Source organism: Peromyscus leucopus, chromosome 5 (genome assembly GCF_004664715.2).
Source record: "Peromyscus leucopus breed LL Stock chromosome 5, UCI_PerLeu_2.1, whole genome shotgun sequence".
Lineage (NCBI taxonomy): Eukaryota > Metazoa > Chordata > Mammalia > Rodentia > Cricetidae > Peromyscus > Peromyscus leucopus.
In genome coordinates, this window is record NC_051067.1 from 20,688,617 (window position 1) to 20,713,267 (window position 24,651).

Sequence of the window (24,651 nt, forward strand, 5' to 3'; positions counted from 1 at the left end):
TTTGCTTGCTTGGGCGGAGCTTGGAGCGCCACAAGGAGGAGGCGGCGGCGGCGGAGGCGGAGAGCGCAGAGAAAGGGAAGCCACCCGGGGGCAGCGAGCTAGCCAGGCGGGGCCGGGGAGGAGTCAAGCCGGGTTCCAGGGGCCGGGCGCTGCGCTCATCGAGAGCCTCGGGCGGCGGAGACAGGGGCGGGGGCGACGCTCGCCGGCCAATGGCGCGCGGCGCTACCGCAAGGGCGGTGCAGGAACCCCGGCCGCTGACAGTCAAAGTCGCCAACTCCGCCCTAGTACCCGCGGGATCCCGGAGCCCGAGCCCGAGCGGGGCCGAGGCCGCCCAAGGCGCGCTGCGAGCGAGTGAAGATGGCAGCAGAATGAGGAGCCTGGCGCCGGGTGGTGGCCGCTGCTGCGGTGCTGCAGCTCGCGATCGGCGCCTGGCACACCGCGAGCCGCATTCTTAGTCGGCCTCCGGGTTATTTCATTCGGCACCAAGGACCGCGGAAAAAGGAGAGCCGCAGCCCAGAGAGGGTGGCGAAGCGGGAGTGAGATTCTGCGGGGATGAGCCAGCCATGGGGCGGCCTCGGCGGGGCGCACGGAGCCGGCCGGCGCTACAGCGGGACCGCTGCCTGAGCCCGGGCTCCACGGGACTTCGGGGCCTCGTGCGTCCTGGCGGAGTCCCCGCCGCTGTCTCCGGGAAGGACACGCTACTCGGGTGGCGGGCACTGCAGCGGTCACGGCGCTGAGGCTCCCGGAGCCTACAGGGTCTGTGGTTCGGTGCGCTGTCACGCCGCCGCACGCGGGCGCCTGGCCCGGGGCTCGGCGGCTGGCGCTGCGCAGCGAGATCGGCTGCGGGAGTCGGGGACTGCGGGACCGGCAGGAGAGGCGTGCGCGCGGGTGTTCGACTGGAGATCCCGGCAGAAGCAGAGCCGGGCGGACCTGAGCAGCCATGCTTCCCGGGGTGGGCGTGTTCGGCACCAGCCTCACGGCCCGTGTCATCATCCCGCTGCTGAAAGATGAGGGCTTCGCGGTGAAGGCGCTGTGGGGCCGCACGCAGGAAGAAGCCGAGGAGCTGGCCAAGGAGATGAGTGTTCCTTTCTACACTAGCCGCATCGACGAGGTGCTGCTGCACCAGGATGTAGACTTGGTGTGCATCAACCTGCCGCCGCCGCTCACCAGGCAGATCGCTGTCAAAACGCTGGGTGAGCGACCCCTCCCCCAGCCCTCTCCTCTTTAGCCTGGGTCTTCGCTTCGCGCCCTCTCCGATTGCAGAAGCGTGCACCCCAGGGATTCCAAACCTATGCATGTTACTTCCAGCTTTCCCATTCCCAGTCCGTAGCCTTCCCCACCTCCACGCTTCGCTCCTGGCACCACCTGGAAGCGCATCCCCACGTGCGGAGTGCTGAGGCTTGGGTTCCAGGTATAGGAACCAGGTGGATCAGATGCAGAGATCTGAAGACGGGTTGCTGTTCCGGGAGAGGAAACTCGGTCCCCAGCTGTATGTGTTAGTGCTCTGGTGTGTTGGTGCGTGCGCGTCAAGGAGAGGCGAGCGCGCGGCCAGGAACCTCTGAATAAAGGGCCGCACACGTGGCAGGGGTTTTCCCCAGTGTACCTGTTGTCAGCATCTGTGGCACCCTATTCGGGTCGTTTGTTTCCACTGTAAGTGAGTTCAGTGTGAGATTAGAGACGTGACAGCTGGCTGGAATGACCTCTTTCTGCTTTAGAAGCAAGCAAGGAAGGACGGTGGAAGAGAGAGTGGGCGGGTCTATTAGAACATTCTCAGATGTGTCAGAGGTTAGTAGAGACTGTAATTTAACCTTTGGGCACAGTCTCCCAGGAGCAGTCTTCTACTCCAACTGGGAGTAAGTAATATACCTTATATTCTTAGGAGATGGGCATTGTGGTTTCAGAGGCAAGGATGCTTTGTGTGGGAAAAGGCCAGACGCTGCAATTTCCTTTGGAAACGTGCGATGGCACCTCCGTATTTTGCCTCCGGAATATTCCCAGACGCTGTGTTTACAAGTAGGCTGGGGCTCTGGCTGTGCTCAGAGGAATGTCTTGAGCAAGTCTGTCTATCAGCAGCTCTTTTCCATACCCCAAACAACCCCACTCTGCCATTCTCAGACGTTAGTTGCTCACCTTTGGATGTCAGAGTCTTAATTGGTGAAGAAAGAAAAAGCTCCTGAGCTGGGGATGTGCTATGGCAGAACACCTGTCTGGCATGCACAAAGGCATTAGGTTTCAACTCTCAGCACCGGAGAAAGGAATCCATATAAGTTCTTGTTCTATATTGACAAGACCGAAGTGAATTACCTCTTCAGAATGAAGCATCAGAGGCGATATTAACCGAGTTTACTGTGTGACAGGGACAGCCAGGACGTCGCGCTTCCATGGCGGGATGCAAGCTTTCTTCTTTCCCTTCTTAAGTTCGTGTGCCAGTGGTTTGAGGTAGTCTATGATTATGGAAAGTGTAGGGGCACTGAATTTAGAAGTGTTGACGCACACATGTTGATGGCTTCCCTGGAAGGCCTACGGGGTTCCTATTGCTTGTACCTTCGAGGCCACTCGTGACTGGCTTCACAGTCATGGTTAGGAGGCTGTACACACACAACACAGGAAGTGGAAAACCCCAAGCAGTTATCAGTCTGGCCTTGGCCGTAGGGGGCTTTGCACATATTAACGTTTACTTGCAGTTGAAATGAGCCACCTTTCGGTGAGTCCTGGTGAGTTGTCCTCCTTATTCCACGGCCAGCAAGGGTATAGACTGGTGGCCCAGTCCATGTCATGGCCTGATAAAGAGAGGGCACCGAACAAGTGAGATCAGTGGAATCACAGACATCCTCCTGTGAGTTCCAGAAACTTCCTTCAAAGCCCCACTGTTACCAGACTTCGGGCCACACCCTGTGCCCCAGCAAGCCAGGTTCAACCACCTGTCCTCCATAAGTCAATTAAAATACCCACATTGCTAGCAGAAAAGGAGATCTCTTCCAACACTGGGGAGAGGGACAAGAGAGACCTAGGGACCCCTCCACGTCCATTTTCAAGGTCTTGAAGTGAGGTGGAGGTTTAGATAAAGGGCCAGAATTACGTATGGCTGAGCAGTTCCTGTCCAGCTGCTGTCTGCCCATCACTGTTCTGGCTCCACCCTCCTGCCAGGTAGGCTGACAAGGTGCAAATCTCTTTCCCTGAGAAAATTTTCCCTCTGGCTGACCCAGGCTTTATGCTTTCTCTCCTCCCAGCATGAGAGTCCTGAGGAGATTCCAGTTTCTCAGGGTCCATTGTTTTAATAGTCTGATAGTCAAAGTGAGGGCTGTTCCTTTAGAATATCTTCATTCTTTTCAGGCCAGTTACACGCCTCAGTGGCACATCTGCTGTAGAGATATTTCTGTCACACACAATTTGCTCACCTTTTAGGGCTGCCTGTAACTGAGAACCTCTTGTGGGCCAGCCCGTGTGGTAGTTGGTTGTATAGAAAGCCTTTTACTGCAATGAAAACAAGTCTCTAAGGCAGACATTTGACTGACTTTACAAACGAGGCTACCCAGATTCACGGAACTGAGTTTGAGCTACCCTTGGCCTTACAGCTAGAGAGCTGCACCCAGCAGCCAGCCTCTGGTTCTTTCTGAAGCCTGCTCCATTAGCACAGTCCCTTTTGTTAGAGATTGCTGGGGAGGTCCTGTGTTGCTTTTTACACCACCGTTGGAACTGGTTCTCCACATAGTGCCGATGTCATCTCCTGAATCTGGCTTTGTTACCCTTTGTGCCTAGTTGCTTCCCATTACAGACACTGAGGTCCTCATCTAGTTTCTCAAGTTTTCAGGTGGTCCCGGCTCACCCCTGCTGGTTCATCTGTCACGGTGCTTCAAGATACAGGGCAGGACCATCGGCACTGCCCCACTGTCTCTGCTTTAGGAAAAGCCTGAGCTTGGTGGCACAACAAGCAGAACTAACTGGCTTCTGATGAGCCTGGCCAACCTCAGGTCCTGCAAGGCACTCAAGAATCCTGTGAGCTTGGGCTATCGCCATGGCTCATTGGGTAGAGATGCTTGCTATACAAGCCTGGAGACCTGAGTTTGATCCTTGGAACTCACAAGGAGATGGAGTGAGAGAGCTGATTTCATGAGATTGTCCTCTGACTCTGACTGTCATATATGCACTGTAGCATGAGTGTGTGTGTGTCACACACAAATGTTTTGGGATCTTTGATTGCATTGTGACACTCCAAGACTGTGTTCATAAAGTTAAACTTGGATCAGGGGGGCGGAGCCAGCATCTAGTTGACAAGAATTGACAATAGAGATTTTAGAGGACCCAGGATATGATAGAGAGGCACAGGAAGTATGGAGAGAAGATCAGCTGGTTCCTCCTCTGCTGCTTTTTTGATCTATCAAGTTTTCACCCTAACATCTGACCCTTGAGTCGTTATTGGTAATAGAATAACTTAGATAAACACCTCTCTCTCTCTCTCTCTCTCTCTCTCTCTCTCTCTCTCTCTCTCTCTCTCTCTGTCTGTCTCTCTGTCTCCTCCCTCTCTCTTTCTCTCTCTCTCTCTCTCTCTCTCTCTCTCTCTCTCTCACACACACACACACACACACACACACACACACACACACACACACACTAGAACTCCATGAGCCAGTTAAGGTACCAGTGGGGAGTTCTTGGAGAGACTTTTGGTTCACATGCTCAAGCTTGTCAGGAGCGCTGTTGTTCCTGGAGCTGGATTAAGAATTGTGCAGCCTTCAAAACTGATCATCTGTTGGCATCTCCTGAATCTTGTTCTTCTGCTTCTCAACCCCACTCCTTCCCCTGTGTACCCTTCTAGGCTCTCAGTGCCGTGAACCTTTGTACTTTCTAGAAGCAATTTGAATGTGTTTGTTTAAAATTCAAATTGTATTTAGTTAGTTTGAATAGGTTATATATCTACATGCTACAAATTTAAAACACTGTAAATGTACACAATGCAGAGTAAGGGCACCCTATTCTGAGGCAATCAACCTTACCACTTTTTTCAGTGTCTTCTATTGAAGATTTTTCTGGCTATAGTAGTAAATATGCATGTAAGAACTTTCATGTCCCATTTTGGGTGATTGGTAAAGTTATTCATACTCCTGAAAAGCCACTTTCTATCCTGACAGTGTTAGCCTGCATGTATATTAAAAACATTTCATATTATATAAAATTTTAACGTATCATATTCAGTCGGCCCTCCATGTTTGTGGGCTCTGCATTTGTGAATTCAACCAACCATGAATTAAAAAATACTCAAAAACCAAAAGAAATTGTCCCTGTATTGAACAAATGCAAATGTTTTTCTTGTCATCACTTCCTCAACAGTACGGTAAGACCACTGCATACTGTATTTCTATCCTGTTAGCCACCCGAGGCGAGCTAGAGATGGTGGAAAGCGGGGAGGATGTGTAGGTTACACAAATGCTAAGCCCTTGTAAGTAAGGGATTTGAGCCTCCATGAGCCTTTGCGTACCCATGGGATATTCAGGAACCAATTACCTGCAGATAAGGATAACTGAATGCATCTGTATGTATATGTAATATATTTTTATGTTGTACACAAATATACACACTCCATGCACACACACATACATACATATATTTAGAATGTGAATATATCCTTTGTCATGTTTGGGGCTGTATAGGATTTCATCGTATGGGTGAAATTAAAGTGTATTTGACCTGTTCCCTGTTATTCAACATTTAGGTTGTTTCCCATCTTACACAGGCATGGAATGAGTCATCTTGAGGCGCTGCCATTTTGTACACATTAGTGTATTTGTAGCATAAATGCACAAACTGAGAGCTGGTCAGGGGGCGTATTCTCATTTCATTTGACATAGATACAGCATTTTGTCAGTTTCCTTCTGAGCTGCTCCCCAGCAAGGCCAAGGCCCTGGACTATAGGTGCCTGGAGGTTGCTAGTAGAGTTTGGTTCACACTGTTTAGTCCAGACTAGCACCACTGTGGAGACCCACAGAGGTTTCCTGGTGAGAAAAAAAAAAAATCTGAGGCTGCTTTACCCAGCCGGGCTGCATAAGGGGATGATTTGACCATGTGCGTGGTTACTAGGTGTGTGGAAGGGTCTGCACATGGGCTGTGTGGTGGTATGCTTTGATCTAGCAAGGGGGAGGTCTTTTGCCCCGCCCCTTGGTATTGTTATAAAAAGCCCCTTTGAAGAGACAGAAGGGGCCGGTGGATTTTGATCCAGGTCCTCCCGAAGCTATCCTGTGTTTCTGCCTGTCTCATCTCTGCTATCTTTCTATCTACAAATTCTTTAGTCCTCTCTTCTCCTCATAGGAACCCAGCAAAAGGTGGAAGCTGGCCTCCCACGCACCACTCAGGCCAGTACCACTTCCTAGCTAGCCATGGGTCAGTCAGCACCTGCCGGAACAGTGTCCTCTTGCTGCAGCCCTCTCTCCTGAGGTGAGGCAGTAAGCTGTCTGGCTGCCTGCACAGAACCGGTCTATTCTCTGTACCATGGGAAAGGTGAATGTGTAGGAATCTGCACATAAATAAATAATACCTGCAAATGGCAGGCACTTCAGTGGTTCTCCTGGAAGTTGGACTAACACTCACGCTTAGGAGGGACTTAGATTCCTGTTGTCCAGCCTCCACCTTGCCTCTTACTCCTTGAGCAATTGGGCTCAATCTTGGATGCACCACCCACCAGTACGTAGGCCTCTATTATGTTCTTGGAATTCCCCAGCCACTTATCTGACTCCCGGGGTCTTTGCACTGGCTCTGGATGGTTGTCCAGATGGCTCTCTCCCCTGCCTTTGAATGGCTGGACTACTGTCTATCTTGCCTTTGAATGGCTGGACGACTCTCTCCCCTGCCTTTGAATGGCTCTTTGTCTACAGATCTATGTTTTGAGGGAGTGACGTTTCTGGCCTCCTCTTCCATCTTCCGCCTCTGGGTCCATCTCTATCTCTGGTGTCTCCTTTCTGTTCTTGGCGACACTCTCACAGCTGGCGAGCCTCATGGGTGTCATCTTAACTGCTCTTTGTCCCTCTGCTGGAGGGCAGCTCTCTGAGGGCCGAGCTTTTGTCTGTCTTTCTCTCTGAGTAACTCTTTACCCCCTGGACAGGGCCGGATACCCAGTCATCTAGCAGACAGGCTGCAATGAATGGCCAATGGATGTGGAACATCTTTTCATTGTGTGACCATGTGACCTCAGGAATCACAGATTAGGAATAGGATACATCTATCAACATGGCATTTTTGGTGCCCTGTGTGGTATTCTGTACCCTCTTCTAACTTTACCGTTCCTTGGTATTATCTGGGGAGCCCTTCAAAATACAGATTCCTGGGTGGTAACCGAGATGAACACTCTCCACCTAGCTCATGGTTGCAACACTGGACTAGAAGCACTCCACCTTGGAAACAGAGGGGGACCTCCCTCCGTGAGTAATTATCGTGCAGGACTGTGCCAAAAATACCGCTGCCTTGTGTGGAATGTGATGACACTTGTCGTCATGCTCTCTGTCCTCATGGTTGGAGGTGGCTGTGAAGACCCACGGGAATGGAAGGCTTCCCTGGGACAGTGAGTAAAGCTGGAGGCTTTCCTTGAGCTCTGATCTTCCTGTGCACGAATCTTGCCTCTCAACTCCTTTGGCATTTGGTGTCATTAGTGAAGGACCTGGAGCAGCCCACCCACCGTTTCCTGGCAGCAGTGGTCACTTTAACATGAGGAGGGCTGCTGGGATAGAGGTGAGCCGCTGGTCTCAGGCCATTGTTGCCACACCAGCGATCATATGCACTGCAGATAATGTCAAGGGTGGACTTGGACTTGAAGGGAGCCATTCTGAAATCCTGGCAGCCCCTGAATTTCCAGTTCTTCCTCGGAGTTTGTTTTGGACCTCTTCCTATCTTAACACTGCAGAAAAGAAGTGATTGTATTCTCTGGGTTCCTGTCCCTGCATGCAGCAGGAAATGGTTTTTGGTCCACCAGTTTGGTGTAGAATTGAGGAAGCCCTTGGGCATTATGTAAATGAGAGAAATGATTCTGTGTATGGTGAGGAAAGCCCGAGTGTGGGGAGGCTTATTGCATCTCACTGATATGAGGTGCACTTGAACGATCATTTGCTGGGTGTGTCAGGCTTTGGAGATGGATAATTCTGTAGTTGATCTTGGAAGGAGAAAGTAAATGAGGAACTTGGGTATTTTGATACCTGAGCTGGGAGAATGACATGCAACAGGAAATAAAAAAGCATGCTTAATATGCAGGCATATTGTGACACATTTGCTGGCTGTGACCTAGAAGGAGCCTTGTCATATAAAATGTTGTGTATGGTTAAAGTAGCTAGTTATGGGAGCTGTTGGTGGGCCACTACTGTGTGACTTTGGGGGAGGTATTCACTTTAAAAGTTATTTCTGGCCGGGCGTTGGTGGCGCACGCCTTTAATCCCAGCACTCGGGAGGCAGAGGCAGGCGGATCTCTGTGAGTTCGAGGCCAGCCTGGGCTACCAAGTGAGCTCCAGGAAAGGCGCAAAGCTACACAGAGAAACCCTGTCTCAAAAAACCAAAAAAGAAAAAAAAAAAGTTATTTCTGAAAATTCAAAAAAAATTGTTATTATAGTGTGTATGTGTAGCTCTGAGGGCAACTTGGAGTTGTTCCCCCTTTCTACTTGTTAAGTGGGTTCTGGGGATTGAACTCGGGTCTCTAGGTTTGTGCAGTATGTACGTTTATTCACTGAGCCATCTTTCCAGCCCTTTGGAAATGACTATTGTGTGTGGGGGTATGTGTGTGTCACAACCATGATGTGGCGGTCAGAGAAGAACTGTTGGGGTGTCTCTACTTCCCACCTTGAATTCTAAGGATCCAATTCAGTAAGTAATTTTACCTCCTGGGCTTTCTCACCACCTAGTATCCATTGTTCTTGAGCCTCACTTAATCTCATCAGTGAAATGGAGCAAATGATACTACCACGTGGGACATTTAAAATGAGAAGGATTATGTCAAGACCTGGCCTGTTGTCCCGACTCAGTTATATGTATTGGCTCAGTAAACATTCATTTCTTTTTGTCTCTTATGTGATCAACTCTCTAGCTGGCATACACACACACACACACACACACACACACACACACACACACACACACACACGATGCTTTTTTGTGGGAATGGGTAGGAGTTGAGACAGTGTCTCACCTTATAGTCCAGGCTGGCCTTGAACTTGGTGCAATTCCTCCTGCTTCAGCCTACTGGGATTATAGGTGTTAGTCACCATCCATGCTTAGATTGAATGGTTCTTATTTTCAATTAAAAACATTTCTTTTTTGAGACCCCCTCTTGTGTGTCCCAGGTTGGACTTGAACTCGTCATGTAGCTGCGTATGACTTTGAACTTCTGATCTCTTGTCTCTACCTCCTGTATTAGGATTACAGACCTGTATTGCCATGCCTGATTTTATGCATCACATGGGATAGAACACAGGTCTTTGTGCATGCCAGGAAAGTATTTTACCAAGCCCCAAATGGTGATTTTGAAATGTTTTTCATGTTTTCTGCCAAATTTAGGAAATAACACTTCTTCCCTCCCTCCCTCCCTCCCTCCCTCCCTCCTTCTCTCCCTCCCTCCTTCTCCCCTCCCTCCCACAAAGGGAAGGTATCTAAGCCAGGCTTTTCATTTTGTATTTGCTACAAACTCAGTATGGTCAGCCTTCAAGGTCTATGGATTCTGCATGCTCAGATCAATACATTACAGGTGGGAGTTATCCCTAAAAAGAAACAACATCTGTACGGAACATACACAAACCTTTTCTTGTCCTTATCCCCAAGGACAGTGTATGCCAATGCAGCTTACCAGTGCTTACATCGAGATGGGATTCAAAGTGCACAGGTAATATGTGGAGGTTCTGTGCAAATGATGTTTCTTTTTACTAAAGGGATTTGAGCACCCGGAGATTTGGGTTTTCTCCAGGACAGTAAACCTGTGCTGAAGATACCGAGGAAGTGCTATGGTAACTTCACAGGTGTGTGATCAGCAGAAGGCATAGAAGTTATCGAGTCCATCACTTGTGACCGGGATGTGGGGCATCTCATGGAACCCAAGAGCTGATCTTGGGTACCTGGACTGTACATTCCTGGAGTTAATTTTGTTTCTCTGTGCGTGTCAACACCCGCCACTGTTTCCAACGTGGTAGACAAAAGCTGTCTGCAGCTTCCTGTTCCACATATTACAGGTTCAGCCACCTGGAAAGTGCAGTCTCTCCCCACTTCCCAGTTCTCTCGGCTTCTGTCTGGTGCTGTCTCCTGGCTGTCATTTCTATGGTTACCTATAGTGTTTGGATAGAGTAGTGGTTCTCAACCTGTGTCTTTATTTACTTTATGAAAATCACTGTTGCATTGTTTTTCTAATTGACAATAGCAAAACAGTGAAAAGAAATAATGTATGTGAGATCCAATGAGACCACTTATTATTAAATATAAGGTCCTATATGTTTTTGTGTATGCACACATAGACACATACATATATGCTGTGCTGAGCATGAAACCCAGGGCTTTAAGCATACAAAGCAAGTACTCTAGTGTAACGGTCCTGGGGGATAATCTAAACGAAGACACTTACGCCTTTAGCTCTCTGCATACTCAAGCAATGGCCCTCAAAGAATCAGAATTTCTCCAGGAATTCGTGTTGGAAGAAGGAAAAGGTTGATGTCTAGTGCCAGCCAGAGTGGGAACTTGGCTTCCAGGAAGAGAGTTCACACAGTTGTGAAAACCTGTCCGACCACCTTACAAGAGAAACCCCTGGAGCCAGACAATGGCTTGTTAGTGGGCATGACCACACCTGGCCAGGACGGCTTAGTTATGCATGCCTCTTACTTTGTATTTACATCTAAACCTCACATCAGAACCTGGATGATGGACTTGCAGGGGTGGGTGGCTGTCACTGGATGTCTCATTTTGTTCCTCTTCCTCATGTGGCCACATTGAATAGATCATCTCTCTCTCTCTCAAATGGTTTACTTATTTTTATTTTATGTGTATGAGGGTGTGCCTACGTGTGTGTGTGTGTGTGTGTGTGTGTGTGTGTGTGTGTGTGTGTGTGTGTGTATGTATACTAAGTGTGCACCTGGTACCCACAGAAGTCAGAAGAGGGCATTGGAGCTCTAGAACTGGAATTACCAGGTGGTTGTGAACCCCTATGTGAGTGCTGGGAACCGAACCCTTTGCAAGGACAGCCAATGCTCTTACCCATTGATCTCTCTCCAGCCCCTGGACCCCCTTTCTCTGCTTTTCACTACTGTGTATCTCTTTAACTGGAGTGCAGAGGACGGATGGCTGAGCCTACTTGTTAGGGCTTGGGATGGGTTTTGGTTTCCACTCGACTAAGAAGAGAGAGCAGGACTTAAATAATTTATAAAGAAAGGTATGAGTTGGGCCCATAGTGCTTGTGTGGAATTGTAGTATTTGGGAGGCTGAGGCAAGAGGGTCAAAGCCAGCTTGGTCTACACCTGCGATTCTCGGCCTTCCTAATTCTGTGACCCTTTAATACAATTCCTCATATTGTGGTGACCCCCCAACCACAAATTTATTTTGTTGCTACTTCATATCTACAATTTTGTTACTGTTATGAATTGTAATATAAATATCTGTGAATTTTGATAGTCTTAGATGACCCCTGTGAAAAGGTCATTTGTGCCTACCCCCTCCAGGGATCACAGTCCACAGGTTGAAAACTGCTGGTCTACATGCTGAGACCCTGTCTCTAAATAAATGAATAAATATATACATGAGGGGCTGTATAGATGGCTCCGCAGTTAAGAGCACTTACTGCTCTTTCGGAAGACCTAGTTCCTAGCACCTACATGGTAGCTTGCATTCACCTGTACCTCCTCTTCCAGAGTATCTGATGCCTTCTGGCCTTGCAGGCACTGTATACACTTGGTACACATACATGCATATAGACAAACACTCATACACATTTAAAAAACCGAATGAATAAATAATGAAAAGAAATACACACATTTAAGAAAGAAAAAGTCCTATGAGTAGTGTCATCCCGAGGAACTAACTGTCCAGCTCTGCTGAGCACTCTCTCTGCACGGTTCCCACTGCCCAGGACACAGCGGATTGAGAATGTCCGGCTTTGTCAAAATAATCAGAAGTGAAGAGTTTGAATGTTCCCCACATACAGAATGGATGAGAGTTGAAGCAATGGAAATGCAGGTTACCCTGATTGGATCAGCACATAGGTAGACAGACCTGTGTCAAATCACCACTCTGTGTCTCTTAAGTATTCATGTCATACGCTAATCATGAAATTTTAAAGAATGTCCAAAATTTTAAAAAAATTGTGTATATATAAAATATATATAATATATATATAATAAAATAACAATAATTATTATATAGCTACTGTCTGTGCTACTTGCATTATTCTCTCCTCAGGTTCCCATTAGTGACGGTAGCAAGGGGCAGATCTCTGAGGTCAGCAAGGGAGACAGCTTGCAGGAGTGTTGGAAGGAACTGGGTTGAGAGGAGCCCAAATGGCTGACTTTCTGAGTGTGAAAGCCCTGCAAAAATGAATTCATCCTGAAACATTTCAATGCTTTAAATGCTCCGTGTTGGGCAGGGTAGGGGTGGAGAATGGGGAAGAGCGGGGCTGTGGAGGGGCTCGGTCTGGCCTGTGCTGCTGTGCCAAGCTTCACTGTGGGTTAGCACCTTCTTGGGAACTCACGTTGAAATTTAATCTCCATAATAAGAGTGTAAGAAGTGGGACCACGTGGGGCCTTTAAGAGGCAATTGGGGTTCTGCCTTCATGCAAGATTAATCCATTCATGAGTGTTTCACTTTCTTCAAGGAGTAGGGTGAAAGGGAGTGTACACACTGGGGTGTTGGTGTCTCAGAACTAATTAGTAGAGGTTTCACAAGGTCTAGACGTAGCCCTCTCAGTTTATTAGCAAGGGCTCTATTATTAATCAGGAGGAAATGTGTTGTGGAGAGTTTCCTAAATTCACCCTGAGATACTGGGAATGAGCACAAAAATAGATTCTCCCGTTCTCCCTGAGCACCACAGGACTTTAGGTAGCAATGGCACCCAAGGAGGACTGCTGCTCCATGTTGGGAATCCTTAGCAACCCTGGAAGGATTGGGTTTTCTAGTCACTGTAGAGAGAGAAGCAGAGACACAAAGGGACTTCACATGCGGAAGGGCAGGAACCAGCTCCACCCCACGCCCAGAGTGCATGAGGAAGTCAGCGCACAACTTTCACACTGTCGTCCACTTTGTGTTTTCGAGGCAGGGTCTCTCCCTTGACCTGGTGCTCTCAGCAGGCTAGGCCGGTGGGCAGTGGGCCCCAGAGATCTGCCTGTCTCCACCTCCCCAGTGATGGGATTACAGGCACCCCATGGTATGTGGCTGTTTAAGTGGGTTCTGAGGATCGAACTTGGGCTGTCATGCTTGTACAGCAAGTGCCTGGCTTAGCTATCTCCGCAGCTCATCGCCAGGCCTCTGTTGCTGTTGTTTTTGTTTTCTGTGGTAGGATTTCTCCGTGTAGCCCTGGCTGTCCTGGAACTCCCTCTATAGACCAGAGAGCTGCCTGTCTCTGCCTCCCGAGTGCTGGGAATAAAGGTGTGTGCCACTGCTGCCCAGCTAGCGCCAGGCCTCTTGATCCTGGAAGAACCAGCGAGCATATTTGGCAGCCAGGTCCTGGGACCTGGGCTGAGGGAAATTGGACTTCACAGTCACTTCATTCCTACCTCCTGCCTGCATCCTGGGAGACTCCAGGAAAGCATGGCTTCCATCTTCAATCTTCTCACTTCATCCCCCCTTCCCTTCATCTGAGGGGAGAGGCTTAACAACCTAGAGCACACAGCCTCAGCTGAAGGGTCCTTACTATTTTCCTGATTATTATGGCTTTTTTTTTTTTTTTCCTCTTTGAGTCCCGTTAATGCTGTGACAATTGGTGTGAACATTCCTTAGGGAATATAGGCTGTTGCATCCCAGCTCGTCAGGGCTTGGAGCGGGTAGGAAAGAACAGAGAGGAGAGAGCATGCATGTGAAGTCGGGGGCAAATGGGGGGCGGAGGAGAGAAGTGTGCATTGGAGAGTGTGAGCACACACGTGACAGAGTTGAATGTCTGCAGAGTGGCAAGCACCCTCGTTTGGATTGCAGGTTATTTGGAGGGAACTCTGCTCATCTCCTACATGAATATGAATAACTGGGTGGTAGAAAATGAGTCGTACTCCTCTGCTCTGTACCTCTTTCTCCTTAGAGCTAGGGCATTAGAGGAGAAAAGAGCAGTAGCCATAAAAATAGAGAATGGAGATGCTGCACGGTTTGTTTGCAAACGCTTCTGTTTCCTCCAGTTCCACTGAGAGGGACGATTGTTTACACCCCATGATGATGTTGCTCTCAGAGAGTCCTGGGAGACAAGTTTGGAGCCCTAGGGGATGCGCTTGTCTGATTTAATATGCAGGGCTATTCACATCCAGAGTACAGAGAGCCTGGCTTTCCCCCTAAGGCCCATGGGTACCACAATGCTATGTTTGTCTGTTGAAGTGAGGTTTAGCCGCTCCTTCCTAACTGAATGCAGCTGCCTGCATCCACAGCTCAGGGCATGGGGGATTCCAGAGTCATGTGTATCTGAGTCCTCACTGGCTCTTTCCAGCCTTTCGGCTTCTGGTGGGATTATACTAGCTCCTTCAGGTCCTGAGGGAACCTACATTGGCTTTCTTGGTTCCTGGCTTGGGTGCTTGTCAGTTTTTAGATTTCTTGATTTTTTTCTATTAGATTGTGTGTGTGTGTGCGCGCGCGCGCGCGTGCGTGCGTGCGTGCGTGCGTGCGTGCGTGTGTGTGTGTGTGTGTGTGTGTGTGTGTGTTTATATGGGTATGTGCAGGTGTCCAGAGAGGCCAGAAGAGGGCACTGGATCTCCTGAAGCTAGAGTTATAGGCAGTTGTGAGCTGCGGATGTGGGTGTTGGGAACTGAACCCAGCCCCCCCCCCCCCCCATTTAAAGAAGCCAGATTAAATGGCCAACATTTGTGTAAAGTACAAAAGGAGGCGCTTGATGTTTACCTCCCTTTGCACTGAGGTGTTCTGGGGGGAAGTCTGGGGGTTTTATCTGTTGGGTTTATCAGGGCTCTGACCAGGGCTGCTTTACTGTCCCTGAGGACCACAGCAGGGCACAGGGCTATGGGGCACATAACCACGAGAAGAGATACAGACAACTTCCCTCCTTGCATGTTGAATTCTGGGAAGTTCCCAAGGTATGAAGGCCTGGGTGTGTTTGTTGTTGCCACAGTGCCCTGTGGCCATCTCTTGCAGACATATGGAAGCTTGTGGAAAGGCAGAGCTGACCTGGATGAAGGAAGAAGCAGCGAGGGTTCCACCACTAGGTTTGGTACACCATTGACTTGATTTGCAGGCCCATGCTTACATTAGCATAGGCTTTGACTGAGTCATTTTCCCAGACAGCTGATACGAAAAGCAAAGAAGAAGGGAGACTGGATGCGAGATCGGGTGCCTCAGACAGGAAACCCTGTGGTATAGTGGAAAGAGAACCTGGCTGGCACCCAGATACCTCAGGCAGGTCCTGGGGGCTGGGGGAGGGGTGCTGTCATACCTGTCTCCTAACGAATGCCTCAGGAAATCAAGTCTCCAAGGAGTGGGGTGGCTTGTCAGTGTTCTTAGACCTAATCACTAACAGCCACATCAGGACCAAACCCAGGTCTCCTGAGAGGAGTCTTATACGCTCTGGGACTAGTTTGTCAGGTGGCACGTGTGTTTCTCTAACAAGGAGGAAAATGAGGAGCTGACTTCTAGGAAGCTCTTCTAAGGAAATAACAAAAGACATCTCCCCACTCAGTACCTCAAGTCAGCGAAGTCTTGTTTATAATTAGTAAATCTCTGGAAACCTAGTGTTCCATGGTGGGGACACTTATTTAAACATGAGAAATACACTGCTTGTGCACATGTAGCCATTGGAATTCTATGTTGGAAAGATGGTAGCAAAAATGCAAAACTTTATAATCATGGGGAAAGAAAAAGGATACAGATATTTGTATATATTGATTGTATAAACTGACTTGCCTGCACCATGGTATTGTTAAGGGGAAGTTTTTTTTTTTTTTGTCTTGTTTGTTTGTTTTATTTTTCGAGACAGGGTTTCTCTGTGTAGCTTTGCGCCTGTCCTGGAACTCACAGAGATTCACCTGGCTCTGCCTCCCAAGTGCTGGGATTAAAGACGTGTGCCACCACAGCCCGGCTCAAGGGGAAGGTTTTTTATTGTAGAGGTGAAAGAGAGAAGAGCCAGAGGCAGAGACCAGAGCAGAGAGAGGAAGTAGTGGGCTGAATATGGCGAGCAGCCTGGACCTGGCCAGGGCAGTAGCAGGAGCAGAGCAGGGAAAGAGCAAGAAGCATGGAGAGAGGGAGAGCGAGGGAGAGCAGAGAGGGATATTGAGAAATAGCAGGGTTATAAGGAGAATGAGTAGCTGGAGGGTGGGGTAAGCTCCTGAGCTGGGGGAGTTTAGAGTAAGGGAGGAGGTGAGAAGGGATAGGATGCTAGCATGGACTGTGAAACGTAACAAGGGCTTGTGTTACGGAGGGGCCTGGAGGCCAGCATGCACCTCGATATGCTAAGAGGCACCACAGCCCTTTGTCTCTTCCGCCTTTCGGAATTTGGGGAAATGGAGCTTCCTCTGGACCTGACAATGGACCTTGGACCTTGTTAAATTCCCCCACCCCCACATGCTTGCACACCCTTAGCCAAATAATGAAAGCCTGGTAGGTGATAAGCCCGATCCTGATGATGGTTTTGTAAAGTAGTAAGATTATGGATTATTTCCCTAGATTTCGAATTTATAAAAACAGGGACATTGTCCTAGTTTTTTGTTAACTTCTGGGAAGAGAGAACCTCAAATGAGAAAATGCTCTCATCAGATTGCTTGTGGGACTCCTTCTTGATTGATGGTCGCTGTGGAAAGGCCCAGCTTCCGGTGGACAATGCCATTCCTGGGTAGGTGGTCCTGAGAAAGCAGATTGAGCAAACCATGGGAAACAACCCAGTACGCAACATTCCTCCAGGGCCTCTGCTTCAGTTCCTGCCTCCAGGTTCCTGCCTAGCTTGAATTCCTTCCTTGGCCCCTCTCAGTGATGGACTGTGATCCAGAAGTACAAGCCAAATAAACCTTTCCCTCCCCAACTTACTTTTGGTCACGGCGTTTATCACAGCAGTAGACACCTAACTAGGACAGACATAATGAGACAAATACATTTTTTCCAGGGAGAGACAGGCTAGGGGATGGGACTCAGTATTCCCAGTGCCACACAGCAAAGCACAGAAACCAGGGGTGAGGGTGACGAATGAGTGACTCCCCCACTTGGTCTTTGATTCTGTGATCCCCTTTTATGTTTTGCTTTTTGTTTCTCAAGACCGGGTTTCTCTATGTAGCTTTGGCTGTCCTGGAACTCACTCTGTGGCTGGCCTCGAATCCACAGATATCCACCTATTTCTACCTCCCAAGTGCTGAGACCGTCTGGCTGATTCTGTACCCTTTGGGTCTGGGACAGCTGGGGACCCCAAACACACATGGGCTTGGCACAGGAAAGTGATCCAGCCTTGGCTAAAGGAATAGACAAACCTGTGGAAGCACAAGGGGATGAAACAGTGACTGTGGGCCTCTGGTGTTTAGGTGAGCGATGTGTACCTGACCCTCACTTTGGGGGAGGCCTAAGCTCCTCCTGGCTGATGGGTGACTATTTATAACCTCACTTTGTGTGGCTCAAACCCACACACAGCTGGAGGGAGTTGCTCCGTTTTCATCCTGTCCTTTGCTGCTTGAACTTGAACTTGTGTGAAAAATGAAGGTTGTCTTAGCTTCTACCTTCAAAGGATATAGGCATGAGAGGGGGGCATGATGTACCCCGATAATCTCAGCATCAGGAGATCAAGGCCATCCTCAGCTACACAGCAAATTCAGTGTCAACCTGGGCAACACGAGACCCAGACAAAAACAGCAGGCGATTAATTGCCAGGACTGGGCCGTCATGTTTTCATCATTGATGGGGGATGGGCTCATGAGGCCCCATTTTTCCTCAGGCCACTGTTGGCAGTGGTTGGGAGGGGAGGGGTGCCGTTTTCCTCACAGATGTAGCCACAGCCAAACCGCCCTGGATCTACTAAATCACCTCCTACCTACACTTGGGTAAATACTCTTACTAAATAAACTCTGTGGGCCACACTCAAAAAGAAGACACGAGAGGAGGAAATTGAGAAGAAGAATTCCAGTAGGAGAAGGTGGTGAAAATGACTAAAAGTCATTCTATAAACATGAAATCATCATATAATTAAAAAACAACAAAAACAACAATAAAGCAAAAAACCATATAGTGAGAACCTCATGCCGAGACGAACCTGTGTAGCAAGCTGAGGGCTGGCAGAGCGTTGGTGTGGGAGACTGGAAGGATGGTGGTGGTCTCAATCTCACAACTGATTGGCTGTAGACCTTGGGCAGGTGGCCTTGGTGTGGCTAAGCTCCCCCCCCCCCGCCCCGCCCCTGTAACAGGCAGGTGCTAGTAGATTCTGAAACCATCTTTCTAGTTCTCGCTTTGAATATCAATTCGAATATCTTGCACCAGTGGACCACATTAGTTGGTGGCGTAGCTATTTTTAGGGGCATTTTCATTGCTATTGCTGTCATGTAGTTGATTAGTTTGACGACTTCTTCTTTTTTAATCCTTTATATAAACACAACAGTTGTGCTCCGTACCAGGAAGCGACCTTCCCTGTCTCTGTGAGGGAGGAGATGAAGTCCAAGGGCAAAGTCACAGAGTTGGTGAGGCTTTAGTGGAAAGACTGCTTGCTAGTACTCTGTGTGTGTGTGTGCGCGCACGCACACGTGCTTGTCCATGCACGTGTGTGTGCACATATGCCTGTGTGTGTATATGCATGCATGTATACACACATGTGCACCAACCCATGTGGTTTTTTTTTGTTTTTTTTTTTTTTTTTTTTTTTTTTTTTAGAATTTCTTTAAGCACACTGCTGAGAACACATCCTTGTGGGTAGCTGTTCCTATCAACTGTCAAGCCAGCAGTTCAGTGGGGGTTCTATAGAATTTCTGGGCACAAATTTACCAGCCCAGGGGGTGGTGGAGATGTGCAGGTATCTTCTGTTAGATCCTTATTACGCATGGGGTCCACTGGACTGAGGAACAATGTGCTCTTGACAAGTCTTGAGCAGATCAAGGGTTATTGGTTGTGGCCAAGTCCAGGGCAGAGAGCTGATAAAGACAAGTTGGGGCTGCCACGGCATCATCCTCTGCGGCTGGCTCTCAGGAATGCCCTCGCTGTCCTAAAAGCCAGAGGACATGCTGTCATTCACCTCTGAAGATGAGAAGCCTGTGCTCCTGATTCCGGCCGCTCCAGAGGAACCACTCAGTTAACTTGAAGGGAAAAAAGTCAGGCTTCTTTCTCTTTTTTTTTTTCTTCTAACTGAGATGAAAACCCAGGCCATATGGCCACCCACAGAAGGCACAGCATTGCCTCGTAGCTTCCAAAAAGTTATGTAACAGTGAGTCATGAGACTCAGCAGAGAGCCAAGGAGCCAATGGAAGCTCATCTGCTGCCACGCAGGTCACATTTGGGTCACCCTACACCAGGGGTGGCACGCGTCTTTCCCAGGACTCATTTTACACGTTGTTTCAATGTTTGATGGATCTTATATATGACCCAGCTTCCTACAGTCCAACCTCAATGGAGTCATTCTTTTTCTGTTAGTGAGTCCTGATGGTTCTTCTTGACCTATGAGATACTTGGCATGTTGAACGTATCCTATCCCATTTGGGTGTTAGGTAACCATGGAGGTTTTGTGTTTGTGTGTGCATGTGGGGTGTGTGTGTGTGTGTGTGTGTGTGTGTGTGTGTGTTACTGGGATTTGAACTCAGGGCCATTTACATGTTAGGCAGGCACTCTAACCCTATCATCGAGCTGTAGCCTAAGACACCCCTTCCCACCCTTTTATTTTGAGAGAGCTTCTTACTGAGTTTCTTAGGCTGGTCTTGGACTTGGGGTTCTAGTTTTCATTTTAACTGCGTCTTTCATTCTTTTAAAGCATTTTAGGAAGTCAGGTAACCATGGTAGGATTGAATTTTCTTCTGATCCTATGTGACCTCACAGAGGTCCTCTGACCTCTCTGTCCCCCATTCCTGTGATAAAACAAGGGGTTCTTTTATGGTGGTTCTCAAGCTGGCTGCCTAGTAGGAATATCTGGGGAGGTTTCAGACATGCTGATCCCAACTCTGCCCCCAGCCATTTCAGCCTTTCATGATAGGGCTGAGGGTATGAATTTTTTTTATTTATTTTTTTATTTTCTCAGAGCCAAGAACCACTCACTTGCAAGTGGTGCATGTCATAGTTGACAAAGTTTACAAAGTATGACATAAAAAAGCTCCCTCTGTAGAGTCTAGCTTTGTAGGTCTGAGGTGGCCTGAGAATCTGCATCTCTAGCCTGCATCATGGAGATGGATGCTGCTGATTCATGGACCACGCTTTCAAGACTAGGGTTTAAAACTGACATAGAAGATCAACCACAGCCTCACACATGCACACATATAGGCATGCATGCCCACAAGCATGCAGGTATGCACATCATACATGTACACATACAAGTGTATGCACCCACTAGCATGCAGGTATGCATTCACAGAAGTGATACAAGCAATAAAATGCCAGAATGACCCCAGGAGAAAGAACACTTACTTCTTTCTGGTAGAGGAAATCAGGGGTGGTCACCAAGAGGAGGAGGCATTTGAGAGAGCGTTGAATGATGAACAAAGAAGTCAAGGAAACCTGGGTTCTCCAGGGAAACAGAGTTGAAGTTGCTGTGGGAATTCAATCCCTTCAGCCAATGGCTTCGGGACAACAAGCCCCAGGGCATGGTCTTGTCTGGGCCCATGAGTGCTTCAGAGGGACGCCATTTGTAAATGGAGGCTTTTTTTCTGTTCTGTCCCATGGCTGCTTGTAAATAATCACTCAAAGGCTTAATATTAATTACAAACTGTTTGGTCTATTGCTCAGGTTTATTTCTAATTTTATGACTAGCTCTCACAACTTAAATTAACCAGTTTCTATTAATCTATAGTTTGCCACATAACCGTGGCGTGACTGGTCTATTGGCATGTTGCTCGTTGGGTGGCGGGATGGTGTCTGTCCCTGACTCTGTCCTCCTTTCCCTGTATCTCTGGTTGGATTTCCCACCTGACTCCATCCTGCCTTGCCATAGGCCAAAGCAGCTTTATATATTAACCAATGGGAGCAACACATATTCACAGTATACAGAAAGACATCCCACAGCACAAAGTGGGAAAGGGAGGGAGGGGAAAAAGAGAACATCAGAGCGTGGGCTCTGGGCTGGAGTGGACCACTCTGGCCCTGGGGAAGAATTGCCCTGTTGGCCCACAGGCCGTCTGCTGACAGAACTCTTCACAGGTCAGCCTTTTAAAAATGTTGTAAGTTAAGGATTGGATGAGGCCCACCCACAGGGTTCAGAGAATCTGTTTTACTCAGTCTACTGACTTAAACAAGAATCTCACATAAACGAAACAGAACAGCAGCACACTCAGATATGGGTTTGACCATATGCTTGAATATGGTGGCCTGTTCATGTAGACACAGAATCAGCCATCATAGTGAGGGAGCAAGCCTTCCAGGTGTGTGTGTGTGTGTGTGTGTGTGTGTGTGTGTGTGTGTGTGTGTGTGTATGTATGTACTATAGTACTAGATAGCCATGGCTGTCAAGGGAAGACTTTGTGGTCCAGGCATGGGCATCTCTGGGTCTTTGCTGTGGATGCTACAGTGAGCCTTTGTTCTTCTCTTACATACAAAAGAGCCTGACTTCACATGCCCCAGGATGAGCGTGGGCTCAGCTGATTGTGCATGTACACCTCCCGTCTGTGGACATAGGAGCCCCGATGGGTAAATAAAGCTGTCCAGTTGCCTGGGTCTGTGCCTAGAGGAAATGGAGTCTAGGAGCACACGGAAAATCCCTTATGGAGACCTCGTGCCTCCTCTGCTCCGGATCAGTCATATGGAAAGGGGAAAGTGAGTAAGCATGAGATCACTCAGACACCAGGGCACAGGCAGCCTGCTGCTCTGGGGAGTGAGCTTATGTTATAGATACACACGTGTATATGATCTATAGCATATGTATATCTAATTGATGAATAAGGAGTCTTGTGACATGACACCCTTCTTCCACTGACACGTGATATCCTCTAGATTATTCTACTTTTCCCATTTTACTAAAAAGAGTGACTGGCCATGGCCTGTTGAGCCATTTTCACAGTGCCAAGTAGATGAATACCTACTTAGAAAAAGACCCCAGTCCTGAGATAGGGCCATAGGAACTGGAACAGCGATATCCAGGGGATGCTTCTTTGATGATAGGCAGCTCTTATGTCCAGAGAAGGAGTCCCTCTACCCCCCACCAGGTCCCCCAATTGTAGTTAGTGTAAATGATGGACTGGATTTAAGTTTTAATTCGTTTAAATTTAAATTTTAGCTCATTTAAATTATTAAAATTTTTTTTTCACTTAGACTAATCTGTGGCTCCTGTGACGGATAGGCAAAGTTCAGAAAACTGCCTAGCAAAATGGCAATAATGCCCAAGTCCATAGCAAACCTCTAAGCAAAACTCTCTGCGGGGTCTTCCCTTCTGCATTCTGGGGTCTGGGAAGCCCTGCTGGAGGATCTTATGCAGGAATACAGTTAATGAGGTGTACCGGGCTGGTGCAGGTCACTGTGTTTTGCATTTTTAAATGCTCCTAAACCTTTACCTCCTTCCATTTGTGGTACTTAATTGCTGGACTGTGATACTGTGCTCAGAAAGATGGGTGCTGTCCACCTAATGACATCTTGGCCGCTCCTGTGCGCTGGCTTGCTGAGCTCGGAGATGGCGTTCGCGAGGAGTGGGAGATGTTGGAGATGCTTTGCTCTGATTGGTTGCTCCTTTTGTGGCAAGGTCTCATGCAGCCTGGCCTGGCTTCAAACCCACTATGGAGCTGAGAATGACTTGGAACTTCGGATTCTCCTGCTTTTGCCTCCCGAGTGCTGGGGCTGCAGGTGTGTGTATGTGTGCGCCATTGCACCTGTTTTATGTGTCGCCTGGCTTATTTATAGGTAAGCCCTAGCTTCCCCTTGCTCGACATGCCCTCCACCCACTGAGCCACATCTCTAGCCCCTCATCAGCTGCTTCCTGATCTAAGGAGCAAACCCTCTGGCCAGACTGGGGATGGCCCGGAGGAGGATGAGGGGGGTGTATTGGGGGCCAGTGTTAAGCCACCTCTTCGTTGGTGTCCTATGATGTTTGAAAGCCAGTGATTCGGTTTGCATTTGAGTTTGTTTAGATTCCAGCCTTTAGTAATGGAACAGGCCAGGTTTCCCACTGATTCCAGAATCCTGCTGGGGAAATGAAGTGACCCAAGAAAGGGTCAGGGGTGGGAGGCTCGCCCCCATTTTAAAGAATGCTCCCGTGTACCAAGGCTTGGGTTTGGCAGAGCTCACAGTTTGGTGTGCTTGACTTTTCAGAGCTTGGGTTCTGCTCCCAGCCCGTGTTTGGCCTGACTGAGGGTGCATTGGCAGGTGGTGTGAAGCCACAATACTCATCAGGGCCAAGAGTGACAGGAGGCGCTCCATTTTGGCGCTTAGGGAGGATGTCACATCTCTCCTTCTGCTTATGAGGAAGGGTGGTGTGTTTCTGAATCTCACTGCTTCTTGGGCAATCACCCAGATGACATCCCCACACGTTAATGATGCTGTCTGTCCTTTCTCCTGCTAGTCTACTTGTTGTCACTTTGCTGAACAGACTGGAACCTTCAGGGGAGAAGTTGATTGCCTGGGACCTGAGGAACTAGGGCTCTAGATGTTTTCTTTTAGTGCAGTTTACTTCTCTGTTACCTGTTCACAAACTAGAGTCCCCATGGGAGGGTAGAACCTCATTAGAAAGCCTGCCTCCATCAGATTGGCCTGCGGGCATGTCTGTGTACATTCCTTTTTGTTTGGTTCTTTTGTCCAGACAGCATTTCTCTGTGTAGCCCTGGCTGTCTTGGAACCCACTCTGTAGACCAGGCTGGCCTCAGACTCAGAAATCCACCTGCCTCTGCCTCCCAAGTGCTGGATCAAAGGCATGCGCCACCACCGCCCAGCTCTGTAGGCATTGATTGTTGGTTGATGTGGGAGGGGCTAGCTCCCTGTGGGTGGTATCATCCCTAGACAGGTGGTCATGGGAGAGTTAGAAACACAGCCAAAATGCTGGTGGTTTCTGCTTGAGTTTCTACCCTGACTTCCCTCGGAGGTGGACTGTGATGTGGTAATGTACCTAACCTTTTCCTCCCCAAGTTGCTTTTGGTCAGTATTTTATCACAAGATAATACACCTGGTATTCTAGACACCAGAGCAGTTGAAATTCAAACCTGTTGGTAGAGAATTTCGAAATGTTGTCTTGACTTTCTGAGGCCTGCCTGGAGCACTGATGAACATTCACTGACTCACTGTCCCTGTTACACCATGTGACATGGTGACAGCCACAGGAACCATTCTGAGAGGTGCCATGCTGGTCTTCTGAGCTGTGGCTTGCTTAGCAAAGGCTGAGCCTCGGTGTGTGTGTTTTCTGGGAGGAGCTGAGCCTGGAGTGAGGTTCAGGGA

General features: G+C 48.5%; 1 protein-coding gene across 2 annotated transcripts in view; it reads left to right on the forward strand.

Annotated features, from left to right (window-relative positions):
* The first annotated feature begins 270 nt into the window (after window positions 1-270).
* Gfod1 (glucose-fructose oxidoreductase domain containing 1) overlaps window positions 271-24,651 on the forward strand; it is a 103,121-nt gene continuing 78,740 nt past the window's right edge. Inside the window, exon 1 of one of the 2 annotated variants that reach the window (XM_028867735.2) lies at window positions 271-1,193. In XM_028867735.2, the coding sequence (XP_028723568.1) occupies window positions 941-1,193 (253 nt within the window). In that variant the 5' untranslated portion in view covers window positions 271-940. Of the gene's footprint in view, window positions 1,194-1,235; window positions 1,651-24,651 lie in introns of those variants that run through there. The other variant, XM_028867737.2, reaches the window with a different exon arrangement.